Consider the following 12,679-nt stretch of genomic DNA (forward strand, 5'->3'; position numbering starts at 1 on the left):
AAGATGATCAATAGATCGTGGGCATTCGATTCTTGTGGTTAAGGACAAAATTTATATTTTCCTCAAATTTATTATGTTCTAAAATATGATCAGAAAATACAAGGTCCAATTACCATCTCTCTCTAAAAAAGAAAGAAAGGTGAGTTCATCTGAACCTGCAAATCTGGAATTAGAACTTGCAAAAAGCAAACAACTGTCAAACAAATCATATCCTCCTATATCTCCTTGAATTATGTAACCCTTTTAAAAAGGTATTCAGAAATCAGACTAACTTCTAATACAGCTGAATTTGATCTAGCCTTGGCCTGTACATCTCCTGTCTAGCATATACTATCTCTTCTGTACTTTCCTTTCGAATACAGACTCCACAAATTTCACAGTTTTAGAAGAACTAAGCATCAAAGCCTGGTGTTAATTGGAATTTCATAGTCTAATATTATGTTCTGTGTTTAAGTCCCAGAAAACAAAAGGCGAGAGCAAAAAAAAAAAAAATCATGTTTGCAGTGAATGGGCAATTAAAAGGATTCCATAATGGTCTAAAGAACACTGGATTTGAAGTCAGAGGACTTGAACTCAGGTTTCTCACCCATCAGTTTTATTACTTTGGGGAAGAAACTTAAATTACCTGGGATTTGGTTTCTACATCTATTTAATAAGAGGAGAAATCTAGTTGATCTCTGAAGTCTCTTCCAAGATTAGTGATTCTGTGATTCTAAGTACCCTTCAATTTATTATACATTCTAAACCTCATATCCACTCTTCAATTAAAGGTAAAATTTCTTTTCACACCAGAAGAACTTCCTCTTATCTAGTTAGTGGGGATTCAGCCTCAGAAAAGAATATAAATTACCCATTCTCCTGCCCACTTTTGTCTAAAATATTCCTTTTCTTTTTGACCCTGTATGCTCATCTCACTCTCTGAAAAGTTGGACAGATTTTGTCTGTCCTCCCACTATGATACAGTTGAAGATGTAAAGCATTAATTAATTAGTTCATTAATTCAATTAAATATTATTACTTTGGTAAGCACTCTCCTAGGTACTGAACAAAACAGGCAAGGGTTTTGGTTGCTGAGGACTCACGGTCTACTGCGGGGAGACAGACAATAGACAAAAAAATAAATAACTTCAGATAGGGGTAAGGTCTATAAAGACAATGAAACAGGATGATGAAAAAGCGAATGGGGGGAAGGTTAGACTTTACGTTGGGTGGTCAAGGAGGCCCTTTCTGAGAAAGTGTCACTTAAACAGAGACTTAGATGATACAAGGAAACCACCACATGAAGATCTATGGGATGAGTGCTCTAGGCTGAAGGATGGCATGGGCATCTCTTAAGTTGGGAACAAGCTTGGTGTATTCTGGAGCGGTGAGAAGCATAGGGTCATAGCATAAATGGCTTAGAAGCCAGGGCATAGCATTTGATATTATCCTTAAGACAGAGGGAACATGGAGGATCCTTCACAGGAGAACATGATCTGATTTGCATTTCTTAAAGACCACTCCAGCTTGACTATTCCCTGTAGGAGAGTCACTCACCACTTCTGTTTTCCTAACAGTTTTTGCCAGAATCCTGCGGCCTCCTGAATCCCACAATGTCACCTTTGGCTCCTTTGTGACCCTGCGCTGTATAGCAACAGGCATCCCTGTCCCCACCATCACCTGGATTGAAAATGGAAACGCTGTGAGTGCCAACTACATGGAAACTTGTCTGGGGAAGACGCACTGGTGGTGAATTTCAGGGCAGACCACTTATTTGTAGAGTTACCTTGACCTCTGTCATTGGTCCCACCTGCATCTCCATTTTTCAAAGCCTTCCAATATTTTAATCCTAGAAGTCACTGCCTTAGAGACTGAACTCCATAGGTTTACTTCTTTCCTTGTATCATGGGGATAGTAGAAAGTCAAATTCATTCTTTATGCTTTTGTGTAAAAGGGAAGTGGTATTAATTCCTTCCCACACAAAACTCATCAGTTTCAGAATTAGTTCACTGTTGGAGCCTACTTTGATGAAAAGTAATCCAGAATTAGAACCCATGTCTGTTAGTGCAACAGAATTTTCTTTTCATTTCTAATACTGGTAATAATAACTAATATATAGTATGTGGTTGCTATGACCAGGCCCTGTTCTAAGCACTTTACATAAAAACATTCATTTATTCATTCTACAAATATTATTGAGCATCTCCTGGGCATCAGGCATTATTCTAGACATTGTGGATACAGGCATAACCAAAACAGGTAAAGTTTCCTGCCCTCAAGTTGCTTACATTGTGATGGGGAAAAACAAACAATAAAATAAGCAGATGGGAGAATCTATAGTCTATGTGCATAGTGTCAAATGCCATGGAGAAAAATAAAGCAGGAAAATGAGAAAATACAATCTCAGGGGAAAGATTCCATTTTCAATAAAGTGGTCAGAGAAGCCTTATTAAGATGGAGATACTTGAGCAAAGATCTGAAGGAGCTGAAGGAGGAGGCTATGTAGATAATGGGGGGTGATAACCAAGCAAAGTCACTGAGATAAAGGTGCACCTGGTATGTCAGAGGAACAGCCAGTAGGTCAGTGTGGCTAGAGGTGAGTGAGCAAAGAGGAAAGAGGTAAGGGGTGTGCATAGGGGTTGTAGATCCTATAGGCTTATATAGGTCAATTGATACAATTTGGTTTTATTTGAGTGAGACAGGATGCCCTTGTAGGTCTGTTTCTGTCGTCTGTTGTCCTGCTGACTCTTTCATTGTGTTTTGTTTCCTTGTGTGCCTAGTTATCTTTGACTACCTGCTGTTCATTGTTTTGAGAAAAAAAAATGTCAGAGATTAATTTGAGGTCTAGATAAAGGTTCTTTTCTCCAGAGAATTTTTGTTTGTTTCTGCTAGGGACCAGGGGCTACTACTAATCTTAGACTGCCTTAAACTTGTTATAGTAAAGTAACTTGTAGTCTTGTTCTTCTTTAGCTCTCGAATTAAATTTTAGGTGCCATTTAAAATTCACATCTTATTTGGCAGTATGTTTTGTGGCTTTTCCGCGAAGCTGTAGGAGTTGTCTTAAGTCTCTCAAAGTAGTGCAAAGAGATGCCCTAAGAAAACTGGGGAACTGACAATATGACTTTATTAATTTGTCTTAAACTCTGTGAAAACAGTTAATACAGAAAATGGAAAGACATAGGCTTTTAAAAAATTCAGTGTTTTCAAAAGGCTCCTATGAGTTTAGAACTGGAACATATATGATTATTCTGTGTTGGAGTTGAGGAGTAATTAAAAAAAGCCAATGGTTAGAGTTAGTTTTGGTCTTATTGAGACTCCAACTTCATCTTTCAAGATGTGATTCACAAAAAAACAGAAAGCAAACTGGATTCTTCGCCAGAGATTCTAAAACAGGAATGACATAAACAAATGGTAACTTTCTTCCAGGAAGAAAGCAAAAGGCCATCTGCAGTTCTCATGGTCAGAGAGAGTGTTACTCTTACAGCCAAGTCTTGTTCTTGGTGCTACTATCCAAGTCCAAATAGAAATCGAGATGACTGCCCCGTGCTGATGCAAATCACAGGAACTGGAGGCAACTGCAGGCGTTTAATGTTGGACGAGTAGCCAACCAGAAAAGTCTATTGAGGAGAACAGGGAAGGGCCAAAGCCCTGGTATTATTCTGGGTGGGCGGGATTAAGACAAATGCAGAGTTGGGAGCTATTTGACACAGAATAAAACAGAATTTCACCTGTGGCTTTTCACTAATTATAAGCCAGTGAACTAACTTCATAACACACTACCAAGTACAACGAGTACTTTAAAAGATGTGAATGCTCCTTTTCTCCTCCTCCATGAACATGCCAATAAACTAAAACCCTGAATGATTACAGCCAAAGAACAAGAGAAAAGCAAGCAACTTACCCCAAAGCCATCAAGAATTCTTTTGCTTTTATCCTATGGAAATATCATTCATTTTTCATGAAAATTTGTAGTCTTGGATGAACTCAGAGTGAGCAGTAATATCACTTTTGTTTTACAACGTTGGAAATAATAGTTTGGTGTGGCTACAGCAGAGTTTACTTTTCTAAAAGAAAATATCCTTATATTTTGATAACCAGATTTATTTAAAGTTATACCCATCTCTCTATTTATTATTTTGGCATTCAAGTACAAAATGTAGAAAATTTGCACATCTCTCTTGCTTTGTCCAATCAATATAGTTCCTAAAATATGTTAAAAGTTGAATCATTTTAACTTATTAGAAGAATTTTATAAAATAAATAGCCAAATCATCTGTGTTGAAGATTGTGGTTTTTGAATTTCCTTAAAGGGAGGCTCACCTATATATTATACGTATTTTAAAAAATTTATATGTTTATTTATTTTTGGCTGCGTTGGGTCTTTGTTGCTGCGCGCGGGCTTTCTCTAGTTGCGGCGAGCAGGGGCTACTCTTCGTTGTGGTGCACGGGCCGCTCATTGCGGTGGCTTCTCTTGTTGCGGAGCACGGGCTCTAGGTGCGCGGGCTCCAGTAGTTGTGGCACGAGGGCTCAGTAGTTGTGGCTCGTGGGCTCTAGAGCGCAGGATCAGTAGTTGTGGTGCACGGGCTTAGTTGCTCCACAGCACGTGGGATCTTCCCAGACCAGGGCTTGAACCCATGTCCCCTGCATTGGCAGGCAGACTCCCAACCACGGCACCACCAGGGATGTCCCTATACATATTTTTAAGAGGCAGTTTTTTGGTTTAAAGGACACGAGCTTTGGAAACATCTTCTCTCACTAACTGGGTAAACCAAGATAATTACATATATCAAGTGGAATACATTAAGTTGAATATTTCAGCAGCCAGATCGAAAGAGGTCAATATTCATAGCTATGTTGATCAAAAACAGCATGGGAAATTTTCTCAATTGTTCCTTTTTCTATGATGCATAGACAGACACTATTACAACTCCCTAAACATAGACCGTATTGGGCCACATCCTAAAGGTCCCTGAGACAATCCTAGCCAGCTGGGACTATTTGCAAGACAAGGTCATAGAAGCCAGAATACCATTCAGAGGTTTCTCTATGTTGAGGTCAAATCATGATGAAGTTGTGGGATTATCCATAACTCGGGATAGATTCTCTCCAAACAGCATTATTAATATATTAACGATATGTAAAATATATTCCACCTATATTGCCTCGCTCAGAAGGCTTTTACTTATGATAAATCAGGTGTGAACTAATATGCCTATTTAATAGAGTGCCTGTTCAATGGCCTCATTTGAGGTCACTGTCCCAACACCACACACAGAGCAGAGGGCTGTTTATCCAGCTCCTTCAGGTCAGTATGCCTGGGTGACTTGGAGAAATACCATATTTACTCTAATACCAGATAGAGTCACCTCAATTAAGTCCTCAGCTTCGCCTCAGCATACCTTGGTCAAAGCGCCCAGGAATAATCTGAACTCATCATTTTGAGCTTTTAAACCTGAAGAGCAAAACGATCAAAACGCGGGGCAAAGGGCTGTTTTGAATTTTAGGTCATCAAAAATACTAAACTGTTGGTCAGGCTGCTCCATGAAGAAAGAAAAACAAATTCAAACGATGACTAACAAGGCCTGCTGTGCGTGAGTCACAAACTGAATCAAGCCAGGCCTCTGGAAACAGGAGGAAAAGCTCATAGGAATCACATAATAATCAGGCAATGAGCCTCAGAACTTGCTGGTCTACTCGCTGAACTATGTCAGCACCTGGATGACGTCCAGGAGAAGAGAGGTCAGGCGGTTTAAAACTCACTTCTCTTTCCTCCCAAGAATGTTTTCAGTGACCTTGAGGAGTGACTTTCTTAGGTGTGAACATGAAAATCGTGGGAGTTTAGTCAGCATTTGGGGGATTACTCGTTTCTGAGTTGTCTCCCAGGCACTGACGGTACAGACCTGCTTCTTGAAAGAGGGAACGAACTTTGCAAAGGAGGAAGGTAATTGTTCTACGGATTTCACATATATAAACTGGAAAGGGATTATATTTATAAACAAAATATCCTGAGAGCATAAGGCATACTGACTGACAGAGGTTTGAGGTCTTTAGCTTTTTTCTCATTGTTGCTTTGTATTAAAATTCAGGGAGAGCCCAAAATTGTATTTCACCAAAAAGCACCTACTATATAGCACAGGGAACTCTAATCAATATTCTGTAAGAATCTATATGGGAAAAGAATCTGAAAAAGAATGAATATTTGTATAACTGAATCACTTTGCTATACACCTGAAACTAACAGAACATTGTAAATCAACTATACTCCAATAAATTTTTTAAAAATTATATTTCAAATTGTTCAATCCTTTCCATCTAACTTGGACACTCAAATCCATAAGAACTTGCACCTCTGATAAATATGATAATGATGAATTCGGTTTGAATTCCCAACTGCATGTATGCCTCTTAAAGATACTTTTCTCTCTGCCTTGTCAATTTCTCAGAGTCCAGGCTGCTTATCTGGGGAAAGTGCCACAATACTTGATCTGACCTGGGACGTTTCCCCAGTTAAGGTAAATTGATGCTCACATAAACCAGTATTTCTCATAAGGAGACTAATAGCGCAGGTAAAGAATAAAAAGACGAAGAAGCTAATTGAACAAACTTTCACTGCCTAGTTGCTACAGAGAGTGCTGGGTTCCGGGGCCAGCCAGCCTCCTAGCAGCAGAAGGATGGAAAGTTGGTCTCACCTCAGGGCTTCCCTCCCCCTTGCTGGTCTAACTGTGAAATCTTCCCTCATGTGAAACAGTAAAATAACTGGCTCCAAGTTTTTCATTCTCTACTAGACAGAAAGATCTCTTTCAAGGCCACCATGGTACTCATCCCTACTCCTCCAAGATAAGGTCAAGGTAAACCATCAGCTAATTCCTTGATTGTCATTCCATTCACACGTCCCTCAAACCAGCATTTTCCCCTCATATAAGCAATGATAATTAAACAATAATTATTGAAAAGACGGTAGAGTGCTTAAGAAAACAGTGAAGAAAGAATCACCAGTTTAAGAAATGCCACCACTTTAACAATGACATTTAAGTCAGATATTTGTTTTGTTCATGGTTGATTTGAGGTTGTTATTACTGTTCTTGTTTTCTAATAACTCTATTCTGTTTTCTAGGACTAGGGAAGGCACTAAAGCATAATGATTAAAAGCACAGGCTTTGGGGTCAGACAAGCTAGGGTGTAAATTGGATCTCTGCAACGCAACAGAATGTGCTAGGCAGCTGTCTTTCTCACAGAGTTGAATGCTGACAGCTAATAAGCATTTACATAAATTAACCTGTCAATTATGTGCTAATATGGCATTGATAGCCTGGCTCTTTCAGGACATTTGATTTTCTGATTTAAGTAATGAGGCAGAAACAGAATTGGCTTTACAACCATTTTTTCCTCATAACCATTCACCATTTGATGTGCATTTATGGGGAACTGAACAGGAATTATGAAAATAAGCCCGAAACTCTATAACCTCTCATAATTGACTCTATCTTCAAGACAGAGAGACATATCTCGGAGGATCCACACAGTATATTCTTTCCTACCTTGCATTAGCTATCTATTGTTGTATCACAGACATCCCAAAGCCTAATGGCTTAAAACAATAACCATTTATTAATGCTCACAAGTCTGTGAGTCAACCGGATGGTTTTGCTGATTTGGGCTAGGATTGCCTGCTCTTGCTGATCTAGCTCCTGTGATTGGCAGGTTGATTGGTCTGGGAGCTGGGAGCTGATTGGTCTAGAATGGCCTTACTTGTATATCTGGATGATATTATTGGCTCCTAGATGGATCAGTGAGGATACCTGGGCTATATGTGCCTCATCCTGCAGCAGGCTAGCTTTGGCTTGTTCACAGGACGTCTAAGAGCAACAAGAAAGCAAGCCACAATGTGCAAGAACTTTGCAAGTCTCTGTGTCTTTCTAAAACATGTCACAAGCCAATCAAGATTCAAAGCATGGAGAAAGATGCCATCTCTTGAAGGAAGAGCAACAAAGTCACATTGCAAGGTCATGGGCATATGGAGAGAAAAGTTGTTGGCAATTTTTGCCATCTACCACATGCCTTTTGATCATAATCCTTATCCTTTTTCTTTCCAGGCAACTGATACAGCATATTAGAAATCCTTGACCTAATTCTATCTTCTTTTTCCCCCTGACTCCACCAGGTTTCTTCTGGGTCCATTCAAGAAAGTGTGAAAGACCGAGTAATTGACTCAAGACTGCAGCTGTTTATCACCAAGCCAGGACTCTACACATGCATAGCTACTAATAAGCATGGAGAGAAATTCAGTACTGCAAAGGCTGCAGCCACCATCAGTATAGCAGGTAGGATGGATTTTCACAATTGCATTGCTCCAGGAGAGGAGAGAGTTGGCACTATTCCACAATATCTTTCACTGGGGAAAATCTTTTTTTTTTTTAATCTCTTACTCCAGTCCCATTTGGCATATTTCTTCCTCCACAGGGACACTCCAGAGGTTGACCTAGATAATTGATTTTGGCTGATTTGTTGCTTCAAAAACTAGATTCTCAAATACCTGCCCAAGTGATGGGTAACAGCTTCCAGGAGTTCATTTCTTTTTCTTTCATTTTCTTTTCTTCCCTTTCTTCTTCTTTTATTCTTCCCTTCCTCCCTCCTTCCTTCCTTCCCACCTTTCATCCTTCGTTCCTTTCTTCCTCCCTCCCTCCCTCCCGTTCTTTTTCATTCCTTTCCCTCCCCTCTTTTTTCCCTTCCTCTTCTTTGTTTCTTGGGATTAATCAAACTTTCCAAGGCTCTAAAGAGGAAGTTGGCAGATATTTAACATGGTTGTGCCAGTTTCTGCATGGCTACATTTTGAGGGCATTTTTACTTATGAATATGTGATCTACCTTATGGTCTTTCCCCTTCCTGTTTCATGCAAGTGATAGCAGGACCTACAGGTATTTTCAAGGAAAAGGGCTGACACATGGATTTCTAGGATACTTGTGTTGAGTTATAAAGGTTTATTTTTAAAACTTAAATGTCCCAAAGGCTTCTGAGAACATTTGTGGAATTCCTAGAGATGGAAATAATCCCTGTATCAGGAAATGCCAGGCATGATAATATTCATAGCATGTCTACTGTCCAAGAGTCAGCAGAGAGATGCTTGGCCTCACATGTAAGGCAAGCACTGGTAGAACCTGTGCCCAGGGCCAGCTCCCCAGAGCCTACTATTTCTTATTACAGTGCCACTTCTTAGATCTTCCCTGATGGGGAAATTTCCAGTAATGTTTGTGATTTTTTAGCATGAGGTGAATAAAGACACAGAGAAATACAAAGGGAGCATTGGACAAGGCTGGCCCTCTGAGGCATGCCCATGAAGGAAAGAGATTTCAAAACCAAGGATCTCTTCTGCCTTCTTTTCCAAGGATATATCTGCCTACAGTATCTTGAGACATCATATCAGTTATTTGAGAATTTCCACTGATGGGAAGTCATTTTCCCAGAGAAGGGTGAGATTCTTAAAAGTAAATTCAACTCAATTTAACAAATAATAATAAAATGATTACTATTCACATAGCACTTTGTTGTTTACGAAGCACTCTTACATGCATTTATTAAATACACTGGGCTCAGTCCATTGCGTTAGGTAAAGGATGCAAACTTAATTAACGAATGGGATCATTAGCAATGGAGTCCCAGTTTTCCAGGGACTCTCAATCTAAAAAGGAAGTCCATCAGTCACAGACATTATGGCGCAGACTATGTTCTATGCAGACGCACAAAGTACAACAGCAGACACAAGAGAGAGTTTAAGGGAATCCTTGGGAAAGAGGTACCATTTGAGTTAGAGATGATAAGGTCGAAATGAGTTCAGAAAATAGCAAGTCATGATGGAGACTGAGAGTGAGGTGGAGGATGGGAAGAAAGGTTTGAAATGTGAGCTCTAGCTGGGTTATGAAGAGCCTGAGTAGGTTGACTGTATTCTTCAATCAATGGGAAGTCATTTAATTTTTTTAGAGAAGGCAAGTGATATGATCAGATATATTCTTTATCAAATTGACAGGTGTCGGGTGTCAAAAGATGGGGAGACATGGCATGCAGTTAGGAGGCTATTCCAGGAGTCTGGAAAAGTCATGAAGGTCTGAAAAACGACAGCAACAATTGGTAAAGAGAGAACAGGGGAGATGTGTGAAACCTATCAGGAGAGAAACGATAAGATCTGAAAGTGTTTGAATGCGGTAGAAGGAGTTCAGATGTGTCTGAGATTTTGAGGAAAGTGTCTAGGACAAATAATAACAGATAAAAGAACATGAGAAGGTTCAAGAGATAATAAAACAATTAAATTTTGATGCTTTTTTAATTACTTGGAATGATTCTCACTATCTTATGTTTTATTTGATATTTGATCAAGACCCAGTGTTAAACACATAAATATATATTTATATAACCTATATCTATATATTTACAACGTGTGTGTATGTGTGTTTGTGTGTGCAGAGAGAAGGAGAAACATTTATGTATGAATTCTCAAATCCAAGAAAATAGACTGATCTAATCTAGCTTAGATTAGAATCACCTCCACTGGTTAGAAAAGAAAAATTAATGTTGCTAATCTGAAGAGAGTCTCATTTCAGGTAATTATTCAGTCATTCAAAGATCAATTCCCTGCCACGTTTCTTCCTCCTCTTTCTCCTTGTATCTCTTCCCTACATGGAAAGAGAGAAGGAGTCTTGGAATTATGCGGTGGTGTCCTCTGGACCCGCCCTGGTATTTGGTAAAGTCTACAGCTAGAGAACTAGTGATCTCATCTCTTGGCTTGGTTGGGACCCAGAGGACCTCCCTGTCTGGCTCAGCCCCACTGAGGCTCTTCCTGTAGCAGCACAACCCTCTACATCTCAGTCAAATCCTTCATCGAGCCCCTCTCTAGAGTCTACTCTGCAACGTCTGCATGTAGGTCACCCTGGCTCTCCTTACAATACCAGATATACTAAAAATCCAAGTCAGCTCCTTCCTTAACCCTCATGCAGCCTGAAGCAACTTCTGGATCACTTTCATGTTACACAAAATCCAAAAAAGATTCACACCTACCAACTCAGTTCTGCTGTCTACCCAACCACGTCATGCTACCATTTTTACACTAATATGGCCATCCTATGTCAGGGTAAGAGGTCCCTAAAAGGTTCTCTGCTTTTAGAGTCCCAAATAAGAAGTAGGAAAAACTCCCTCTGCTTTGGCTTTTTCCTTAATTTATCAATATACCTCTCTTCTAGGATTTTGGTCCAGAGAAAGGAATCTATAAAATGTGTATCTGAATTCTTTTTTTTTTTTTTTTTTTTTTTTTTTTTTTTTTTTATAAATTTATTTATTTATGGCTGTGTTGGGTCTTCGTTTCTGTGCGAGGGCTTCCTTTAATTGCGGCGAGCGGGGGCCACTCTTCATCCCCGTGCGTGGGCCTCTCACTATCGCGGCCTCTCTTGTTGCAGAGCACAGGCTCCAGACGCGCAGGCTCAGTAGTTGTGGCTCACGGGCCCAGTTGCTCCGCGGCATGTGGGATCTTCCCAGACCAGGGCTCGAACCCGTGTCCCCTGCATTGGCAGGCAGATTCTCAACCACTGCGCCACCAGGGAAGCCCAGTGTATCTGAATTCTTAATTCCCCTACCTTCCACCTTTCTGCAACATACCAAGCTGAAGGGACTGGTCAGGGACTCCCCCTTTAGTGCGGTAACCTTCAGAGCCCACCCATCATAAGTACAAAGACAGGTGTGAAGGCAGTCCTATGATCAATAAAAAGAAGAACCTGATAAAATGGGTTTATCTCCCCCCCTCACAAAGACAGATCCATCACATGACATGATCTCCAAGATGCTGAAAGGACTATAGAGCATAATTACCACCATAGTGTAAACGGCAACATCACCCCTTTCATCCCAGTCCTAGTCCAAATGAGAACCTGATCCAACACGGTTAATAAACAGAATATACCAACAGAGGAAGCTGTAATCCTAAAGAAAATGATGGTATCTTCTGGTGGTAAAAAGAGCCTTAAAGTGTGGACAGGCAGCATAGAAGGGCAATGTCCCAGAATGCAGGGAGAAGTCATTAATGTTGAGAATAGACCAGAGTGAGAATGAAGGCAAGTAGCAATGGCAACCTGGGGGAAAATAGCAGGAGAATTTGCATGGGGAAAGGGATGGTGGGAGCAATGCGTGAGTTGGCACATAGCAGCAGAGAGGGCTGGAAACTTGCCGCAGCAGAGGTGAATGCAGATAGGGAGCAGTGACCCCAGTAGGGGCAATGGTCATGTAGACTGAAACCAGTAATGACTTGACTTTAGCCAATGGGCCTGTAGGTACTGTATTTGAATAATAAATGTGAATCCATCTGTACATAGAAAATAAAGTTACTAAAATGAGTAGAGGGACTCCCTCACGTAGCTAATTCATAAAAAGCTGCAAGGCCCTTTTGTTCATCCCCTGATCTGTTTTTCCTGTTGGATCCCATTTACTATGAGACTTGAAGCTCCCCTACTTTTCCTAAAATTTCCTCAAGCAGATTTAATGAGGGTGTCTCATGAGTGCATTGAAATAAGACCTCTGAACCCCATGAGACACCTGCCATTTTTCTTCCTCTCCTTAACCCGTTCTTTTCAGTCAAAGCTGCTAGATGCCTCATAAAAGTCTCCCTGCCATCACTGAGGAAACTGTTGTACTTCCCAACTCTGGGGTGCTCCCTGAACCAATA

The 12,679-nt window shown here is 40.3% G+C and overlaps 1 protein-coding gene across 5 annotated transcripts in view; it reads left to right on the plus strand.

Moving 5' to 3' along the window:
* MUSK (muscle associated receptor tyrosine kinase) overlaps positions 1-12,679 on the plus strand; it is a 91,194-nt gene that overhangs the window by 53,961 nt on the left and 24,554 nt on the right. For all 5 annotated transcript variants that reach the window (XM_036855894.1, XM_036855897.1, XM_036855896.1 and 2 more), the window contains 2 exons: positions 1,557-1,681; positions 8,141-8,300. In XM_036855894.1, coding sequence (XP_036711789.1) covers positions 1,557-1,681; positions 8,141-8,300 — 285 coding nt within the window. The remainder of the gene's footprint in view (positions 1-1,556; positions 1,682-8,140; positions 8,301-12,679) is intronic.

Source organism: Balaenoptera musculus, chromosome 6 (genome assembly GCF_009873245.2).
Source record: "Balaenoptera musculus isolate JJ_BM4_2016_0621 chromosome 6, mBalMus1.pri.v3, whole genome shotgun sequence".
Classification (NCBI taxonomy): domain Eukaryota; kingdom Metazoa; phylum Chordata; class Mammalia; order Artiodactyla; family Balaenopteridae; genus Balaenoptera; species Balaenoptera musculus.